Here is a 20,252-nt window from a genome sequence, read left to right as displayed (position 1 = left end):
TTCCGTTCCCCCCATCTCCCACCGGGGCGGCATGAGAGAGAGACACCATGGGGTGATCTCCTCCTTCTTTCTCCCCCTTTTCCCCCGGGCCGACCCCCGTGAGGTGCCAGACCGCTCCCCGCCGGGTCCCCCCACATGGCGCCCCCCGGACACTCCCGGCACTACGTTTCCCGTGGGGCCGCGCGGCGGAAGCGGAAGCGGCGTCTCTCCGGCGCGGCACGCGGGCCGCGCCATGGCCGCCGACGGCGGCGGCGGGCGGGAGCTGCTCGCCCTCATCTACCAGCACCTGCTCCGCAGGGGCTACACGCGGGCCGCCCGGGAGCTGCAGGCGCAGAGCGAGCAGGTAACGGGAGCCCGGGCCGCGCGGGAGGCAGCGGAGGCGCGGTCCCGGAGCGCGGGCCTCGGCGGGGCCGCACGGCCCGGTCCCGGTTCGCGCCCTCACCGACCACCGGCAGCGCCACGTGGGTGCCGGGCGCGCCGCCGGCCCGTGGCCCCACGGCGGCCCGCAGGTCCGTGCTGGACCCACGTGGTGTCCCGGCACCCAGCGGGCGCTCCCGGTGCCCGCGGGCCGGCCCGCCCCGAACCGGCTGGGGAGAACGCTGGCAGCCCGCCCGGTAGAGGCTCCGGTAGCGGGGGGCTGCTGCTCCCCGAACACGTGCGGCTCCGGGAGAGCTCTCCGGGGAAACACGCGGCCCGGGGTGCCGCGGGGCGGGCAGTGGGAGGGGTTCACCGGGAGGTGTGTGCCGGGAGCGCGGTCCCGTTTTCCGGGGAGGTTTGGATGGGCCCCGCGGTCGCTGCCCTGTCCGGTGGGCACGTCCCGAAACTGGGTCACATTCGGGCCGTGCTTGACTGGTGTTCGCTCTGCTTTCACAGAAATTGCTCCCTTCCTTCTCGACCTCTCTCGAGGACATCTTTACCCACTGGGAAAAGTAAGTCACAGGAGGGAATGAGTATCAAATGGATTGCAGACTGTGCTGACATCTAGGCTGCGTGGCATGAGTGATTTCTGTTTGTTGAAATTCTATGTTGTCAGAGGATTTCGGGTGATAACTGTGCTCAGTAGAATTCTCTCCTAACCGCTGGTTTCACAGCAATTCATTTCAGATGTTCAGGGTTATGCTGGTTTGAAATCTTCTGAACTTGGAGATAAGTTGTTACTTTAGTTTTGAGCAGCTGATGCTGTTTGTGCTGGATGATGCTGGAGTGTTGTGGAGCTCAGAGTCATGCTTTACTGATTTAAGAAATCTGTTCCAGTTCTGTTTCACTTTCTTTTTAAAGCCACATGCTTTGCAGGTTTATTGACCCAAGAACAGAGGAGTTGAGCAGGTGCTGAAATGCCAGAGCTCTTACACGGACTGAAACCTTGGCATAGATCACAGATGATGTGACTTAGAGGAAATCTCTTGGTTTCAGCCTGTCCTTTCCAGTCCTTACATGTTCCAAACACCCCTTTGAAGGTCTGCAGGAGGGAGCCTTCCCATCTGTGGTGTTTGCACCCACCCTGTGCCTTGCTGGATGTTGAGTGCAGCACTGTGAGGCCTGGGGCAGCCTCAGTGCTGGGTTATCTGGGAATCTGTGGAGTTGGGAGCTCTGGAGTGAGGATCTCCTTAGCATGGCCATGTCAGCAGCCTTGGGAGGTGTTTTTTCAAAGGTGTTTTCTGCTCAGTGCCCTGTGCCTTGCTCTGGTCCTCCATACCTGAGCAGGAGAAAGGCTGGATCTACATGAGGATGTGGCAGCATAGAAATGGGTTTGCAGTTCCTCCCTCTCCCAGTTTGTTGCTCTCCTGGGTGCTGATGGTGACCTTCCCACGTGCTGGTTGTCCTGCCTGCTGCACCAAACCCTCCCAGACACTGTTGCCTTTAAACCTGGGGGGCAACAGGGCATTTGCATCAGGTTCGATTCCTCTTTCTTCAGCATCACCCTTCTCTTCTGATCCTGCCCTACAAAGACATCTGTTATTCCTGGTCTGCCTGGTTGGGAGTCACAATGAGGGGTGTGTTGGCCACTGTCTTTATCCTGGAGTGCTCCTGTCAGTGAGCTGTCTTTATCACATCCTGTTGCTCCTAGGCTTTTAGCCCAAAAATGTCCTTCCTTAGTCTGCCCTGTGGCTCTTGCCCTTCTCACCAAGGCCACCCCTGGTGCTGTTCTCCAGAAACTCTTCCAGACTGAGCCTGAAGCTGAGATTTGCAGTTCCACAGTTCCCTCCAGAGCTGCATTTACACTTGGAGGATGCAGAGAGGGGGTGGAAGGGTGCCTGGGAGCTGGGGAAAGCTGGTCCAGCTCAGCCTTAGGAGCAGCCTGAGCCCTGCAGGCCTCAGATGATCCAGAATGCCACAGGGGCAGTGCTGGCAGTCACCATTTCTTCCCCTCACAGGGTGTCCCTGAGCTCCTGGTCACTCACAGCAAATTCTCACATCACTCTGCTGTGCTGTCAGCTGCCTGGATCAGGATGGTGCTGCAGGATCAGAGCTGCCTGTGTGGGCTGCCCTGTTGCTTTATTAAAAAGATTATTGGAGTAGTTACAGGACTTTCCAAGAGCAAACGTGCCTTTGGCTTAGCCTGCTTGCACAAAAGTTGCTGTTACAGCTGCGCTGCCAGAACACTCTGACACCAAGCACAGCCTTTACTCATCAAATTGTTAAACTAATCTTGTTTTTAAAACAGATGAACAAATAAAATGGGCTAAACTGGCCCAGAAGTGAGGATATTTGCTTCTGATAACTGTGTGTCCCAGGGCTGAGGAGCATTGCATGTGTGAGTCACACCAGCTTGTTCCCACTGTTACCCTTGTAATGAAGCAAATGTGTTGTCTTTAATTCTCAAATGAAAACATGGGTAACTTGAGCCACATCATCTCTCCTGGTACAGGTGGGATTTAGAGCCTGGAGGAATCTTTCTCCAACTTCATGTTTTAACTCAGTTGAGCAGCTTAAGTGTTTAATACTTATGTGTTCTTTTCCTCCTCTTTTTCTAACACATCTTTTGTAGCTCCAGCCACTTCCTTTCTTAAACCTCTCTGCAACCTGGCTTTCCTTTTGACTTGGGCGCCCAAGTTCAAATGGCTTTTGTACCTTTTAGATTGGCTTCTCCTGGCCCTCTGGAATACCAGGACCTGGTATTTTGGGGATATCTGCCCTACCCTGAGGCTACACTTACTCTGAGGCTGTGACTGTAGCCCCTGGAGAAGGAATTTGTTCTGTAGGATGCCTTCTATCCAGCACCAGCCCGACTCTGTATGTTTTTATTACTCTGCTAAAGTAAGAAAGAGTCTGCCTAGGGCACAGAAAAATCATCTAGGTTCAGTATTTACCTAAGTGTTGCAGGAATATGTTGCTCTTGGAAGTTTACTGAGGACTGGAGATGTCCCTTGGAGGTTAGAGAAGTATTTCCCACCCCCTTAGGAATTCCTCTGTAGAGAGATTACACTGCCTATTCTTAGGCTGGAGCCTGATCTGAGAGTAAATGAATAATTATATTCTAATTTGTTCAAGATATTTTTTCCCCATTTTGACACCTATTGTCTTCCCTCAGAACTCCACCAAATTCCAAGAGAAGAAATGTGAGTGATGAGGAGGCAGCGATCCCAGAAAAGATCAGAGTTCCTGATCCCGTGAGCAGCTCTGAGAGCTCAGAGAAAGAAGAGGATGAGAAGGAGAAGGAAAAAGCTGCAAATGGTAGGAGCCTTTCATCTCCCTGGAGCTGACAGGGTAGGACTGGAGACTTGTGTAGGAGCAGCCCAGCCTGCTTGGCTGGAGAAAATGCTTGTTAAGTGATGGCTATTTGTTTGTGCTCACAGAAAAATAGGACAACTAATTTAGCACCCCCTTCTCATGTGGAGTTTCTGAGGAGCACAGATGTCTGCTGAAGCTAGAAAAAACCTGTTATGATTCACTGGGGAGGGATGGGTGTTGTGCTGGGTGATGAAGCTTTGGGAACCTCTTTCTGCCCACTGTGGAGCACCTTCTAGTTGGTGCCAGGTGTGTGCTGGGCCAGCAAAGGCAGGCCTGTTTCACAGGTCAGGGAAGGTCTTGATAGTTGGTCTGGAAGGCCAGTGCCCTCTGTCTGAGGTGGGGATGGATCTTGGGTACAGCTGATGTGGGAGGTGTTGGCTTGCAGAGTCTAACAAAAACTTGTGTCTGATACATTTTCACAGATCAGTCTGGTCTGCTGTAGACCAGCCTTTAGAAAAGTGCAAATCTTGACAGATTCCCTGTCTTGGTGGCTGGGAGAGGGATGGGGTGGAGGAGCAAAGTCCTTGCCTGTCATGGGGACAGCAGTGGTGATGGTGTGGGGTCAGGTGTGCAGATGGGACCCTGCCCTGCTGCTGGGGCCCTCCTGCAAACCAGAGACCATGTTAGTGTGAGACACACTGTGACACAGCTGCTCTGTGGCTCTCTCCTGTGCAGCAGCCAGCCTTCCTCTGGCCACAAACTCGGTAGTGAATATAGAAAGCAGTGAGGAAGATGAGTCCTCGTCGGAAGAGGAGGATCTGGCTGGGAAAGGTGCAGTGACGGTAAGGCAACGCTCCTGGCTGTGAGGGCTGGTGGTACTCTGGGGCCAGGACTGTCCCAGACTCCTCAGCATGTGTAGAATTGTCTCCTGGGGTGAAAATCCTGTTTAAATGACCCTCCATAAGCCTTTTCTTAGATATCTGCCCCGCAAACATTGCCCTGAAGAGCTCTATGGCTTACCTTGCTTGCCACATTGCTGTTGCAGGTATATTGTCTCCAGTTTTGCTCCTCATCTGTGTGTAGCCTTCTAAGTGCCTTTGTTTCCCACAGGTGACAGCAGCTGTGGTGGGTGGCAAAGCTGCCAACTCCCTGCATTCTCCTGCCAAGGCTGCTGCCCCAGCAGGCAGAGCAGAGGGGCTCTCTGCTGCTGACAGAACTGTGCTCTCCAGCAAGCAGCAGCCCAGTGCCCCAGCTGCAGCTCCATCCCCAGCCAAGGCCCAGAAACTGCCTGGTCCTGGGAAGCCTGGACATGCCACAGCAGCTGTGGCCAAAGTAGGACAAAGCAAAGCACCAGTACCAACCAAAGCACCAGAAAGTTCCAGCAGCAGCAGCGGCTCCTCATCCGAGAGCGAGGAGGAAGAGGAGACGCCGACTGCGAAGGCTCCATCCCCCAAAGCGGGTAAGGAGCCTGCAGGGTGGTGTAGATGTGTGTGAGCTCCAGCTCTGCTGCAGATTGGATCAGAGACGTGCCTTCAGCTTGTTCCTTTCAGCTCCCTTGCTGGAAAGCTCAGAGTGATGCTTGTTCCTTGGAGAGGCTGCTAGAACATTGCAGAGCAGCCAGCTCTGGAGCTCCGTGGGATGGATGCTGCGTGCCTGCTCCCATTTCAAGCAGCAGATCCTGTGCTAAGATGTCTGGCAGCACCCAGCATGTACCCAGGGGTTGGGGCTAACAGTGTAGCATGTCCAGAGGAGGTGCAGTACTAATGGTGCTGATACTTTCAGCTTTATGGAAAGGCTCTCCAGTGTTTTCTCTTTATTCCCAATTGCAAAGTGATTCGTTTTGGGGTTTGAAGTCTTCAGGGAAATCTTTCAATGCTTTGAAGTGTGTCTGTGTGTGTTGGAGGAGGAGGGTGAGAAATAGATCATTGAAGTTCTGGAAATGATCCTCTTCTTGGCTCTTATCCAGAGGAGGCCCAGCCAGGCTGGGTGCCTGTGCAGGGAGCTGTGTGTGGCTGGGCAGCACCCCATAGGGTCAGGGGGTGGCCAGGCAGCATTTCCCATCTCTACCTGCACTCAAGGAGAGGTGTTTGTGGGCCAGCATTTGTCTGGAGAAGCTGTTCCCAGCAAGCTATTGATGTTTTCAGCAAGGCTAGATCCCCTTCCCTGCAAATCCCCTTAGCCCTCTCCGTGGCTTGTTTTGCTTCCCTGACTTCAAAAGCCACATTAGCATCACACTCTGGGGGCCCAGAGCAGGCAGCAGCTGTGACATCTCCTCGTTGTGTTTCAGAGCCGGCAGCTGGGGCTGAGAGCAGCAGTGAGGAATCAAGCAAGGACACATCCTCTGAGGAGGAGCTGGTCATTCCAGCCATCCAGGTAACCTCTCCAGCATGGATTCTTTGTCGCTAGGAAATCACTTCCCTTCTTTTGAAGAAGAGGGAAATGCTGCAGTGCTGTATTCTGACAGCACCCCTTACCTTGGGTGTTTGAGATCCCCAAAACCAGAGCACATGCCATGTGGCTGAGAGCCCCACTAAACCCTGCCGACATCAACCATTCTGTTCCAGTTTTTTCTAGTGCCTGAGGCTGAGGGAGATCCTTGGATCTGTAGGAGGTGATTAGTATGCAATTTGATGGATGTAGTCAGGCAGTCCATGGAAAAAGTGACTTGCTTCAGATAAACCACGGCTCATGGGTCTGAAAAAGCCCGTCCTGGTCAAAATTAGCAAGGTAGCTGGCTTTAAAACAGATTCCATGCAGTTAGAGCTTTCAACTATTTTCTTCCAAGGTGTTACCTGTTTCTCCTGTTCCCTTTTGTTCCCCCTGTTCCCAGGCCAAGCCAGCTGTGAAAACAGTGCGGTCTAATGCAGCACCTGTGAAAAGTGCACCTGCTGCTGCTTCAGTGTCCCTGAAGAAGAATGCAGTGAAGCAAACAGCCCTGGCAGCAAGCCATGCCAAACCAGCATCAACAGCAGCTCCCAGGGCTGCACAGCCCAGTGACACAACAGAGAGCAGCAGCTCCTCAGACAGTGAAGATGAAAAACGTCCATTGGTAACCCAAGTGCCTGTCTCTGAGATCCTCCCTCTCCTTGCATGCCTCTCAGGGCTAGGAACTGCAGTGAAAAGAAAATTTTGTAAATGCATGTAGTGTGTAGCAAAGTCATGTTGGGGGTGGGAGGAAGGAGGCGTGAGGTGTTAAAAGGCACCTCCGTGTCTTTGCTCTGAGCTTTAATCAACCCATTGTGCCTTTCTTAGAAAAATCCATCAGTACTTAAAAAAAAAAAAAATAAAAAACCCAGTGATTCTTTTCCCACCTGAAGGGGCAAATTAGCATGGTGGAATTTGCTTCTCAGGTATAAATTGCAATAAATAGTGTCTAATTTGTCAAACTGTAGTGCAGCTCAGCTTCCCTACTGTGGAGAGTGCAAAGTGCTGCCTTGTACCTCACTGGGGGGGACTGGTAGTAGCAGCAGACTGATGAAGAAAGCCAGATGAAAGAATTCCTTGTGTCCTGCCAGTCACTAATCTCCCTTCAGGGTTTGCCTTTCCTGGGGGGCTCTGAAATTTCTTCCCTTGATTATAGTCTGAGCAAATGAACTATGCTGCTGTGGGATTTGCCTTATTTCACTCTGTTCATGTCTTGTCCAGACAAAGCCACCTCCAAAATCCTCCCATGCCATCCTATCCCCAGTGAAACCTACAGCAGCAGCATCAGTCTCTGTCAAAGCAGCTCCAGCAAAAACACTTCCAGTATCCCCAGGGAAGGCAGCACCAAAACCAGCAGTGCCCAAGCAGGTTAAAGCCTCACCAGGAAAGACTGCTGCTCCCACCAAGCCTGCTGAAAGTATAAAGCCAGTGGAGAGCTCTGCCTCGTCATCCAGTGAAGAGGAGGATCTCCCTGTGCCCATCAGCCAGAAGGTAGGTGCTGCATTCAGCCCAGTGCCAAGGCATGGAGGATGCAAGACAAGGGTTTATCCCTTAAATGCTGCCACTGATCTTGTGTACCTTGTTTCTGCAAGGACAGCCTCACTCTTCTCACACAGTTGTACCAGAGGCAAATGGTTTGATACCAGCTATTCACTCCTGCCCCTCTGGAGTGGCCTTGTGTGCAGGGTCACAGGTATCTTGGTCTTGGCTCTCTTGTGGGGTTTGGTCAGAGTTCTCAAACCAAAGGAGAAGGACTGGGAGCTCACAATGGACTCAGGTGACTAAACTCAAAGGAGTGCAAATCTTCCTGAGAGTACAGGAGTACAATGCTTCCTGAGAGCCTCCCTAGGCATGTTGTACTGAGACCTGCCTCAAGTCTGAGCTGCAGGGGCCTTCAGAAAGTGTCCTGAAAGCAGTCTTGTGGAGATGCAGCCTTACTGTCTGCAAGGGAAGCTGGGGGTAGAGCCTCACGTGTCCTTGCAGGGAGGCTCTTTGTCAACACATCCTTTGACTATTGACAGGCAGGAGCCAGCAAGGCTCTGCATTTTTGTCTTCATAGCCTTGGTCTGCTAAGGTGGGTGGAGGGGGATGTTTCTCTCACAGTTGGCTCTGTGCTGCTCTCTTCCTGCATGATTGATTTTATGTGAAGATTCAGCTCTAGGTGACAGGAGTAGCTATTTGATAGCTGTGCCATGAGGTCCCTGTGTAAAACCATAGGGATTTGTCCATTTTAGCAGGGTTTATGTGCTGGGGTAGGTTTGTGTCCTCTGGTGTTGATTCTGTGAAGCTTTCAACAGCAAGTTTTACCTGCTGATTTAACCACTTCAGCATCTTCCCTCTTGCAAACTGACATGTACCCCTCCACAGCCAGAGTCAGCAAGGAAGAGCTTGTCATCAAGGGAGCTCTATTTTTGCTATGCAGGCTGTTCCTTCCCTTGTTGGTAGCCTACAGGCAGGGACCATGAGTGAAGCCTGAAGATAAAGCATTGGGCTTAGCTGTGTCCACAGTCCTGTCCTCCCAGTCAAACTCTTCTTAGCTCATTCCTCACCATCTGCTACTTGGGCATATGCTAACCACTGACTTACTGTATCCTGCAACTTCCTCTGGCTTCTGTGCAAGATCCAAACAGATACAGAGCGTTGGAAGCTGCTTCATCTTTCCCTGTGGGGGTGGATTAGCACAATTAAAATGAACATCATGCCTAAATTGAACTGCTTAATTGGTATGTTTACCCCTGAAGACTCAGGAATATTTAGTGAAAGAAGTTGACAAGGTGTTTGCATATTTTGGGGGTACAGGATAGTGATGAGGGACAGTCTGATCTTAAAGATGCTGTGAGAGCTGCTTTTCTTTTGGAACTGCTAAATTTTGCTCTGCTGCTTCTTTCCTGAGTGTTTTGAGCCAAAGGTGGCACTTGAGCCCTCTATAGACAGGCTTTGGCTTGTGTTTACAAGGAGTGGGTGTGAGGTACACGTGCATCCATGTGTTGGGAACCCGTGTCTTCCTTGAGCATCCCAGGAAAACCCGCGTGGGTTGTGCTGACAGAAGTTGTGCCAGTAACTTTTAATCTTGCACTGCAGGCTGCGTGGGGAGAGGCCAAATCTCCCAAGAGACAGAGGGTCTCTTTTCCTCCTTGAACACTGTTCCCCCTCCTGTGCAGGTTGCAGTTGCCCCTGGGCTGGGCTGTGGCACAGCTGAGGTGCTGGTCCCAGTGCAGGTACAGGCAGTGCTGGAGTGTGATTTTACAACGTGCTGGGCACACGTGGCTCAGTGTTGTTCCTCCTCTTGTCATGCAGCGCTGCAGGATGCAAATGGACCCAGCGAGTGGCAGATGGGTTGTGAGGGAGCTGAGTCATCACACTCACTGAGCCACAGGCAGCTCCTGCTTTGGGGGCTGGAGAGGGAGCAGGAAAAATGATTTCCTCTTGAGTTATTTTCCTCCTCTCTGAGTAACTTCAGTACCTGTGACTCTCAAGCTGTCAGGAGCTCTCTGCCTGGTTTACCTGCTCCCTGGATGTAACTTGGCTGTGCTGTTGGCCAGATCCCACCTGAGACTGTCTGAGCCATCCATCTGATGTGGATGGATGCACCTTGGCTGCCTCCCAGGAAGTTCTGAGGCTGTGTAAACCTTATGGTGGTTTCTGTTGTGTTCTTTCTGTGTGTTATGATGCCCCTGCGTGGCAGCTCTTTCCCCCTCCATTACTAAGTTAGGAAATGGAGCAGCCCTGTGCTGTGCATCCACATAGAGGAAGAAGCCAGACCATTGGTATGAAGCACTTAAAACTCAGTGGGCTCAAATCTTGGTAAGCTCTTCCCTTGCACAGCAGTGTTCAGAACAGCAGAGAGGAGTTAGCACGTTCAGAGCAGTGTGTGTGAATTCTTCTGACTGCTTCAAGTACTTGTGTCTCTTCAGCAATGCAAAGCTGGCCTCTCTCCTGGAGATTGTGACTCACTGGTATCAAAACAAAACAGAGAAGTGAGGTTTGTGGTCCCCCCTTCCCCAAGCACTTGTGGAGGTTTCTGTTTCTCTAAGCAGTCAAAATGTGCTTGGCTCGTTCAGAGAGCTGTTCTGTAATGGGATAAACATGCAGATGCTGTTGTCTGTTTCGTGTTTGGCTTGGAGATGATAAACAGTGCCCCAGTGGCAGCCCATGGCAGGGCTGTGCCAGGAAGCACTGCAGGATTGATCTTCCCAAAGGGCCGGTGCTCTCTGCTGTGGGCTGTGGGGGTATCACTGCATTAGCAGCATAGCAGGGATGGTGCAGCTGGGCAGGAATCTCTCATGGGGCACCAAAGCAGGCTGGCAGCACATGCAGGGTGCACAGGGCCTCCCTGCCCTGGCAAGCACAATGTTCTCCTTGGCAGAGCAGCCCGGAGATGAGCCACGAGTGGAGTGAATGAGCACTGCCAGCCTGGGGAGTATCTGCAGGGGAGCAAATTCCCACATCATTCCACAAGCACTTCCTCTCCTCTGCCACCACTGACCTTCAGTGTGCACGAGGGGGATCTGCAGCCCTTGGACAGGAGCCAGGAACAGAGGGAGTCTCACCTGGCAGTTGTGTATGTGGGGCACAGGTGACTGTGGCTTCCTGGTGCTGACACAACAGGAAAAGTGGCTTGTGGTCTGTCCTGAAACATCTGAGTGTTGACAGGTGCTGCACAAAGACACAGCCCAAGTGAGTGTCAGAGGTGTTTTGTTGTCTGGAGATTTCTAAATTCTTAGACCTGTTGACAAATCAGCTTCCAAGTTGAGTCACAGTCTGTCTCTGCCTGCCCTGTGTTCCCAACCCTTGTCTCAGCCCTGTGTCTCTCCAGCAGCTCTGGGCTGTAGCTGCTCCAGTGCTGTCTCTGAATCTTGCAGGTGTGATGGCCCAAGGCTTCCCAACTCCTGCTGATTCCCTGGACTGTGGCTAGGTTGTGCTGAATTGGCTTCCTTGGAGTGGGAGTCTTGGGGTTGCAGTGCTTCTCCTGTTCTCAGCCAGTGTCTCTGTCTCAAGAAAGAATTGCTTTTAGAAGCTTACAGGCACTATTAGCCTGTGTGCTCATGTAAAATGTGCTTGGGCTTTCTGTCAGAAGGAAATTGCTAAATTCAGAGGGATCTGTCTACAGCAGCTCAGCCCAGGCAGTGGCTGAAGCCCTTTCACTCATAACACACCAAGGAGGGTGAGAATGTTAATAACAGCTCTGTTAGGGTAAAACAAAACCCAACCTGAGCTGAAACAGCATTTAAACTCCTAAACAACACCTGTACTAATACTGCATTTCTGGGCCTGTGTTTCTTTTTTGTTAAGAGGTTATCAGACCAGCCCAAGCCTATTCCCAACTTGAGCCAGGCTGCTAAAGCTGGGCAGCCTGAAAAAGCAGTGGTGAGCACCTTGAAAAGCCAGGTTTCAGAAAGTGGGAGCAGTGACTCATCTGACAGTGAAGAGGAGCCTGCAGCAGCACAAGGACAGCCTCCAGCAGCTGGTAAGTTGTCTGGTAGTAGCCAGGATCCCTCACCTGCATCCTTATGGGTTTCTTACTCTCCCCTGCACGTGGAGCAGCTCCTGCTGTGGACAGCCCCAGAGAGCAGGGGCAATCCTTCCTCACAGTGCAATCTCTTACACTCTTCCTGCAATCCTTTCTCACAGTGCAATCTCTTACACTCTTCCTGCAATCCTTTCTCACAGTGACAATCTCTTACATTCTTCCTGCAATCCTTTCTCACAGTGCAATCTCTTACACTCTTCCTGCAGTGAAAACCAATTCTGTGCCCCAACCAACCAACGTGAAAAAGGCACCAAGTTCAGCACCAGCCACAGCCCCACCAGCTGTGGACAGCAGTGGGGATTCCAGTGAGGAGTCAGATTCAGAGAATGAAATAGTCCCTCCTTCCCAGGTGAGGAGCTGCTGACCCCCTGGCTGTGTGGGCTGTAGTGCTGCACTCTGAGGGGTTGGGAGGTGGTGGTTGTGCACGTGGTGAGCAGTGCAGAGCAGCCTCCCCTTGGCTGGGTTGGGTTTCCTTGCCTGTGTCCGTGGGTCTGGCTGACCCCAGCTCTGGGTGCACATCTCAGCCACAGCAATCCTGCAGTGTGTGAGTGCTCTGACAGGAACGTGAGCAGACACACAAGCCCAGGCTTTCCCTGGGACTCTGTCCCCTCTGCTCTACTCCAGGAATTTAGGGTGGAAAAGCAGCCAAATCCCTACAGGAAGAGTTTTTCCATGACCTGTGTAGCTCCAAGGCAACCCATTGCCTGGTTCCTCACAGACCTCTGAAGTTCTTTTGCTTTTCTTTTCCACAAGCCTTGGGAAGATGGCAAGATCTGCCCTGAGGGTAGCACAGCAGTCCTGCTGCCTTTCAGCTGGAGAGAAGGGAAGGTGACCCCATATCTGTGCTGAGAGTTCCCCTGAGTGCCATGGAGCTGATCCCAGCTGTCCCACTGGAGTCTCTTTGTGTCCCCATGCCAGTCCTGCAGAGCTGTGGCTGAGCTCCCTGGGGCCAGAGCTGCCTTGGTGTGAAGCTGTCCTGGGGGTGTCTGCACTTGTGCTGCAGTTTGAGCCCAGGAAACCACATTAAAAACCCACTGACTGAGGAACATGGCTGCTGTTCCACATGGGGGTGGCCTGGCTGGTGTTCTGAGCCCAGGCCTTGGTGGCCAAGCACACCTCATACCCCACACATGCCTTTGCTGGGAGAGGGACATTATGAGCACTCAGGAAACCCTTCCCCATGTTGGCCTGAGGCTGTGGCCAGTGCAAAGGCTGTCTCCCTCCAGCTGATGGGCAGGCAGCCATCCTGAGCAGTCCCTGAGTACAGCATGTTTATATTACTGGGGTTTTATACAATCCTGCAGTTGCTGCAACTTGAGCTCTGTGTGAGAGGGCCGAGAGCTGGCGTTGGGCTGCACAGCCAGCAGGGCCTGCTCCTTCCCAAGGCAGATGCTGTGTGGGGGAAATGTCAGCCCACAAAGGCCCAGCTTGTCACAGACCTGCAGGGAGAGAGCTGCTCACACAGCCTCGTCAGTAACACAAACCAGCAGGCTGAGTGCTCCCCCGTGGCTCCTTCTCCCTCTTCTGCTGCCATTTGTGTCATGGTCCTGTCCTCAGTGCCTGTTTCCATGCCCCTGGCCTTTCTGTTTTTAACCCCTCTTATGGTAAGTTTGATGGGAGGTTTTAAATGTGAGGCAACAAAATTGCTCTTGTTAATGTGACCCCTAATCTGTCTTTTGGCTTGTGGACCTGGAGGCAGATTTTCCCTGTGACTGGTGTCTTTGTTTATCTCTGTTGCCAATTAACTCTTGCTGTGTGATTTTTAGAGTGTAAAAGACATCAGGGAGTCCAGATGCCCCCTCTGCAAAGGTTTACAGCTGCAGACTTGCTGGTGCTGCAGTGGGTAGGGATTCACAGCCTGCAAGCACAGCACATTTCACTGCCTGCCCTCAGGGTAGGTGCCTTTGGGACTCTGAGCTACTGCTGTTGGCACTTTTGGGGTGCTGACCCTCATTTCTGCTCCTGGCTGTGCCAGAGGCTCAGAGGCTCATGGGAGGCAGATCTGGTTTGTAAAGGAGAGAATTAAAAAACAAAAGGTCTTGGTGCTGTGCTGAAAATGATGGAAAGGCTTTGGAGTTGGTGCTGGATTGGTGTAAGCCTCTGTAACATTTCCCTCCCAGTTTGCTCTGTCCTGATTTTCTTTCTCATCTCTTTCAGAGTCTGTCCCAGCAGAGTGTCAAAGTAACTGCAGTTTCAAGCATGGTGGCTGCAAAGGCAAATGCCAGCCTGCCTTCAGGGAAGAGGACAAAAACCCCTGCTGTCCCTGCAGTGAGCAGAGTGTCTGAGAGCTCAAACACTGGTGCCTCAGAGCACAGCGTGCTGGCAGGACAGGTAATGATGGAGGAGATCAAGGTGGGGACTTTCCTGGGGAGAGGGAGAAGATGGATCAGCCTGGGGCTGGTGCCACGTCCCCAGCTGAGGGAAGTGTTCATGAGGCTGGGAGAGAGGGGCTGCCCTATCCTGACCACAGTGATCCTGCTGTGAGATGAGGCAGAGGAGCAGAGGGCAGCCCTGGTACCTTTGCTGTTCCTGGCTCCCAGCTGGCTCTGGCTGCTTCTTTCCTTTTGTGATAGCAGTTATCTGCTTGGCTTGGGCTGACTGACACAAACTGGAGCAGTACAGCTGAGGAAGGGCCAAGGTGCTCCAAACCCATCTACTCTGGGCTGCTGCTTGTAGTTTATGGATGTGAGCAGTTAGTTATTCCTCCTTCAGATCCATTTCATCTCCCTCTCCACAGGTCCCTGCTGCTTCCAGCCAAAAGCAAACGGTTCCAGTGGGCAAAGCTGCTCCTGCCAGCACTGCCAAGGCCAGGCAGCCAGGACAGGACACCCACCCGGGCCAGGCTGTGCCACCCACTCATGCAGAGCACACCTCAGACAGCAGCATTTCCTCTGACAGTGAGGAGGAGGAGGCACCCAAGGACTCTTCCAAACCTGGTCAGTTCTCTCCAGAAGATGCTCTCAGTGCTACTGGAACGGGGACAGCCTTTTGTTACCCCATGGTTGGCAGTGCTTGGAGAGGCATTCCTGCTCTCCAGCCTGGCAGAGCACTCCCCTGTTTTTGGAGGCAGAAGGGCTTTTGGTGGCAGTGCCTGTGCTGGGAAGGTGAGCTCAGCCCAGGCAGCAGTGGCTTAACAGGAGGAACTCTGCTCTTCCAGCAGGCTCCCTGCAGAAACCAGGAGGGACCCAGCCAGCCCACAGCTCCTCCTCAGAGTCCAGTGAGGAGGAGGAGGATGCAGCATCACAGGTATGGTACTGAGCAGGCTGGATTCTCTGGGGTCTTGCAGCTGGCTCCCAAATATCACTGAGAGACTGAATTCCCAGCCATAGCAGATGGGGTGCTGGGTGGGTTTGCCAGCAGAGAAGTGGGGGTTCTGCAGTGCAGTGGTGTGAGCAAGACCTTTTGGCAGAGAGAGAGAGAAGCTTTTGAACCTGGAATGCTTCCCCAGGCAGCCAGGCCTTGGGTCCAGGGTTCATGGTGCCTTCCCTGGGAGAAGAGACAGCAGGATATGGTGCCTTGCAAGGGTTAAACCAGAACTGCTGCACAGTGCCAACAGCAGCAGGGATTTTTTTCCCCCCACTTTAGTTTGTAACTTAAGCCATGTCCATGAAATTGCCTTTGTCAGTAACGTGCAGGGCGTGCAGCACATCTGCAGAGCATTAAGTGTGTGTGGGTGATGGCCAGGAGCCTCCCCCAGCCTGCCTGCCTGCCTTGCTGGGCGAGAACAAAGGAGAACCTCTGGCTCAGCTGGTGTCTGTCACTGCTGGCCCCTCTCCTGCTAGCCCTGGGCTCTCAGAGCTGCCTCCACACGTGGCCAAAGGTGGGCCCTTCACTTGAAGTATGGGGATAATAGCAGCAGAGACAGAGCTGCACGTCTGGTGTGTGGGAGGCTGCCCTGCTGTGACTCCTCAGTGTGTCTGTGCTGTTTCAGTCCCTCCTCACAGGCTACCCAGTCCTCTCCAAGAGCCCAGCAACACCCCATGCACCAAAGACGGTTCTCCCCCAGCCTGGGGGTGAGGTGGGGCCAGGGAAGGCAGCTGTGGGTGCTGCAAACTCCCTCACCAAGGGCTCCCTGAAGGCAGCCCTGGCCAACAGCTCAAGCAGTGACAGCAGTGACTCTGACACAGATGACAACCAGGTGGCTGCAAACCACAAAGCAGGTGGGTCTCCTTTGGCAAGGTTGGGAATTTGCTTGGCCCTGGAGCAGAGCCGTGCTGGCACAGGGGGGTGGCACTGGGGAGGGTGGGCCCTGTTCCCAGTGTGTCTCTGCCATGGAACCCCAGCATGGAGCTCTGCTGCCGTCTGCTGGCTTCCCTGGCCACAGCACAGCCCTGCTTGTGCTGGCTGCCTGCAAGGCTCAGTGCCTTTGCCTCTTGCAGCTTTAACCACAGTAATGAACAGCAGCAGGTAGGGCTCTCCCTGGAGCCAGTGCTCACTGCATTGCTGGCTTCTGTGGAGGCCTCAAACACTGCCTCAGGAACATCTGCTGGTATTCAACCCTCCCCTTGGGCTGTGTGGGCTCCTCTGCATGTCTGGAGAGCAGAGGAGGGGAAGCAAGTGAGAAAACCTGTGGAGAAACAGAATGTCCCACCCTTTCCCTGGTTTGTTGGCAAATTGTAAAACTTGGAGCTGAAGGCTGCTTCTGCTCTGGTGTGACCCTGGCACCTTCAGATGAACTCTGGCCTGCTCTAGAAGTTCAGATGGGTCTCTTGGTCCCTTGGGGACATCATGAAATTGTGTAAAGGGCTGTTGAGGAAGGCAGAGCTATCTATATAGGGGCTCAGGAGGGCCCAGGGGCTCTGGGCTTGGCCACTGGTGGTGATTGCAGGAGGCAGTGTGGAGACCCCCACCACCTTGGGAAGTCCCCAGTCACTGGGGATGGTGTCCTGGGGAAGGACTGCTCCATCTATGCTCACCCATCTCGTGAAACAGCCAAAGCTGTTGTGGCTGTTGTCACCCACTTCAGGCTGAGGCATCTTTCTCTGACTCTGCTACAGATGCCAGCAAGTTTAGCTGTTTTGGGGGAGAAGAACTGGATGCTCCTCTTCAAGTGCATATTTCCATCCTCCTGTGACTAGTCTGTGTAATGAATGCTTCCTGAATTTCTCTGTTTTTGCAGAAAACAACCCCCCTTCAGGGCAGGAAGCTACAGAAGCCTCCAGCAAAGAGAAGGTGGCAGGAAAAACAGAGCCAGGTCATGCCAGCCTCAAAGCTTCCTCACTGAAGAAAACCCTGGCCATGAAAGAGAACAATGTTGGGGCCACAGGGGTGCAAGTGATCCCAGCATCAGCACATGCCCTGCCCTCCGTCCCACAGCCACAGCAGCCAAGCTCAGGGAGTGAAACTGAGGTCACCACTGCTGCTCAAGTCCCTGCAGTGCACACAGCAGAGGGCTTGGAAGTGAAGAAGAAGAAGAAAAAAGAAAAAAAGGAGAAAAAAGAAAAGGAGAAAAAAGAGAAAAAAGAAAAGGAGAAAAAGAAACCGTCCTCCACAGTAGACAAGGCTGTTAAAACATCCAAGAGCAAAGACACAGAGAACAAGAAGCAGAAAACGTCTCTGAAGCGGAAGCTGACGGGACAGGATGGGGCTGTGGGGCAGCCCAAGGAGAAGAAATGGAAAGGGCAGGCTGATGAAGAAGCACCCAAAAAGAAAAAGAAGAAAGCAGATGGTGACCTGGAGAAGGCAGGCAGCAAGGAAAAGAAAAAATCAGCTAAAAGTAAGCATCTACACTTGGGGCCTAGTTTGCATTAGGTTCTTGCAGCTGATGCACTTTCAGCCTCTGGTGCAGTGCCTTGCAGATAGCATCCACTGTCCCATTGGCTTCCTGCTTGGCTGCTTCCCTCGTGGAATCAGTCATGTGGCTCGAAAAAGGTCTCTTTAAGATCATCAAGTCCAACCATTAACCCAGGCCCACCCCCAGACCATGTCCCCACATACCATATCTACACATCTTTTAAATGCCTCCAAGATTAGTGACCACATTACTGCCCTGGACAGCCTGTTCCAGTGTTCTAACAGCCCTTTTAGTGAAGAATTTTTTTCCTAATATTCAACTTAAACTTGCCCTGGCTCAACTTGAGGCTATTTCCTCTTATCCTGTCATTTCTGACCCTTCTACAGCTTGTTCTGTAGTGGCCTGCTCTCTGCCCTAATCCAAAGACCATTTTTTTCTTTACAGTGCAGCCTGTATTTGCAATTCAGAGCTGGTTTTGTGCTAGATCTGGTAGAAAGAAAACAAAAAAAAAAAAAGGAAAGAAAAAGAAAAAATAGGGAGAGAGGATGTGAATTGGCTGGGCCAGGTCTGATGGTATTTCTGTTCTGCTGAAACACAGCCCTTATTTTTGGAGGAGACTTGTCTATTGGCCCTTGTGTGGGCTGTTTAACAGGGATGAGTGGAGCCTCTTGTGCTGAGCTGAACCTCATGTCCACCCTGTGTCAGCAGCTCCCCTGGCTCTCATTTCTGCCATGTGCCCATCTACACCAGCTCTGAAGCAATTCCTTGGAGCAGGTGGGCAGCAGGAGGTGGAAAGAAGGGAATTCTGTGTAATTCCACCCATGTGTGTGCACAGATGGTGGGATCAAGCTGCTCTGGCTCAGGGGTATTGGGGAAACATCCCTGGGTGCAGCTGCCTGTGGGTAGAGCTCTGCCTTCACCCAATTCCTGCTCTGGAAATCTTGCTCAGGTTTGGATGTGATCAAAATCTTATTGGAGATGCTCCTACCAGTCTGCTCCCTTTAACAATACCAGAGTCCCTCTCTTAGTTGGCTTTTCTTTCTCACTCCTAGAAAAGAAGACTGGAAAAGAAAAGAAGAGCAAAAAAGCATCTTTGGAAGGGGAGCCTGCAGCAGATGGCTCTGCTGAGGTTCAAAAGAAGAAGAAGAAGGTATGTGTCACACCCTGGGCTGTGGTGCTCACCCCAGCAGAAGTGAACAGAGCCATGTCCTGGCCTTGCTGGCAGTGCAGGGAAGCCCACAGTTCACTGTGGCCAGTCTGGAGACACCCTGACCTTTGGTTGGAGCTAGAGTGACTCAAAGGCCTTGTTCCTGTATTGCTGCCCTAGGAGATTCCTCTCCCTGGAATGCTCAAACCCAGGGACCCTTTGGTGGCAAAGGACTTGGCCCTGTCTAAGGAGCAAGTGCTGCTCTCCAGCTGCCTGCTCATCTCATTCTCAGCAGAAGCTGGATTCCTGAGGCCTTGGTAGACTTCTGCATCCCATCCCAAGGGCTTGAAGGGTGACACAGGGAGACTACAGGATGTTCCTTGTGGTGGCTGCCACCTCTACAGGGACATGTCCATGAAGCCTCTCTGGCTTTCTGGGTCCTTCATGTCTGTGGTGCAAATGATGCTGATGTATTTTCTCCCCTTTCCATTTCAGAAGAAGAAAGGAGCTGATCCTGAAGGATTGTGAGAAGGTACATGGCCTGTGGGGACGGGCCATTGGCACCCTGAGCGGCGTCACCTTGGCCACATTCAGAACTCCTGGGCCAGATTTGGGAAGACAAAAAGAGCCCTGTGAGAGCTCCCTGAGCCAGCCTGGCCTTGGATCAGAGGGCCAGGGAGTGGAGCAGTGTGAGGAAGGTCGTGCAGCCGTGTGCTGGCTTCTCTGGATGTGTGTGACCTCAACTCTTTAGCTGCTGAGATGTCCAGCCTGGGTGTTGCTGACCTCTGTCACAGCAGAGATGAGTGACCTCTGGCAGTGTCTGTCTGTCCCTGCTGACCCCAGGGAGCTTGGAAAAGTGATGGGATTGGATGGTGATGTTGTAGCCACCTGCAAGTGGACCAGCTGCCTCTGCCCACGCTCTGCTCAGCTGTAAGGCTGCTCTCCTCCTCCCCATCCCTAACTTCTAACTCCTCTCCCCAAAGGTACCGCATTCCTGTGATTAAAGATTTATGGGTGAAGATCAAACAGAAGAGAGGAAAAGGAAGCTCACCTGGAGAATTCCAACTTTTTTTTTTTAATAGTAATTTATAATTTCTTTTAACTGTGACTTTTAGAACAGTTGTGTAACTTTCTGCCTCCTCCTGCCCTCCTGAGGCTCAGATTTGTGTTTATAGTCCCTCCAAATGGAATGGAAGTGGAGGAGGCAGTTTGACCAGAGCAGAGCATAAACTGCTTTTCCCCTTGTTGACACCCAGCCATCCCTTTCTCTTACCACAGAGCTATATTTTTGAGAAAAACTTTTACCTTTTTTCCCCTCCTCCTGTGACTTGTGGTGTCAGTCCTTTTGCTACTACAAAGAAAGCTCTTGGGCTTCCTTTTTACTCTGACACTGACAGCAGTGATTATCATGTCCCTGGAGTTGCACTGAACAGTTGTGTCCAGCAGCTGTTCTCAGCCAAGGCAGAGTCGGTTTTTGTGTTGTTTTTTTTTATGAAATACAAAATAAAAAAAACAACAGACAGATTTTTCTTCAGCTGCTTTCTTCAGAGCTGGCTGGCTCTGGAGGATGTTATGGGTGGGAGAGCAGAGCCCAGGTCTGCCTGTCTGGGACAGGGGGACCCCAGGGCCCCAGTGACACCAAACAAGGGATGGGACAAGGAACACAGCCAGTCCTGGGTGCAGACACAGCTGTCCAAGTGCCTGCAGAGATTTTTCTTTATCTCTTTTTTGTTAAGTTTCATTTC

The 20,252-nt window shown here is 52.4% G+C and overlaps 1 protein-coding gene across 4 annotated transcripts; it reads left to right on the top strand.

Annotated features, from left to right (window-relative positions):
• Nucleotides 1–224: 224 nt before the first annotated feature.
• Nucleotides 225–20,029, top strand: TCOF1 (treacle ribosome biogenesis factor 1). 4 transcript variants are annotated; one of them, XM_058034615.1, is made up of 18 exons: nucleotides 225–343; nucleotides 874–929; nucleotides 3,533–3,675; nucleotides 4,408–4,514; nucleotides 4,783–5,131; nucleotides 5,960–6,045; nucleotides 6,503–6,721; nucleotides 7,318–7,587; nucleotides 11,389–11,563; nucleotides 11,833–11,975; nucleotides 13,784–13,978; nucleotides 14,364–14,562; nucleotides 14,784–14,872; nucleotides 15,558–15,786; nucleotides 16,746–17,342; nucleotides 18,413–18,510; nucleotides 19,003–19,039; nucleotides 19,491–20,029. In XM_058034615.1, the coding sequence occupies exons 1-17, from the start codon at nucleotides 233–235 to the stop codon at nucleotides 19,033–19,035; spliced, it is 3,099 nt and encodes a 1,032-aa protein (XP_057890598.1). In that variant the 5' UTR covers nucleotides 225–232; the 3' UTR covers nucleotides 19,036–19,039; nucleotides 19,491–20,029. The 4 variants fall into 4 exon arrangements, with proteins under 4 accessions (XP_057890598.1, XP_057890600.1, XP_057890599.1 ...); XM_058034617.1 differs by having other exon boundaries at nucleotides 13,784–13,957; nucleotides 19,003–20,029; XM_058034616.1 differs by having other exon boundaries at nucleotides 14,787–14,872; nucleotides 19,003–20,029.
• Nucleotides 20,030–20,252: the final 223 nt, after the last annotated feature.

The sequence above is a fragment of the Melospiza georgiana genome, chromosome 15 (genome assembly GCF_028018845.1).
Source record: "Melospiza georgiana isolate bMelGeo1 chromosome 15, bMelGeo1.pri, whole genome shotgun sequence".
NCBI classification, from domain to species: Eukaryota; Metazoa; Chordata; class Aves; order Passeriformes; family Passerellidae; genus Melospiza; species Melospiza georgiana.
Note: the sequence above shows the minus strand (reverse complement) of the source record. Positions and strands in the feature narration are given on the sequence as shown.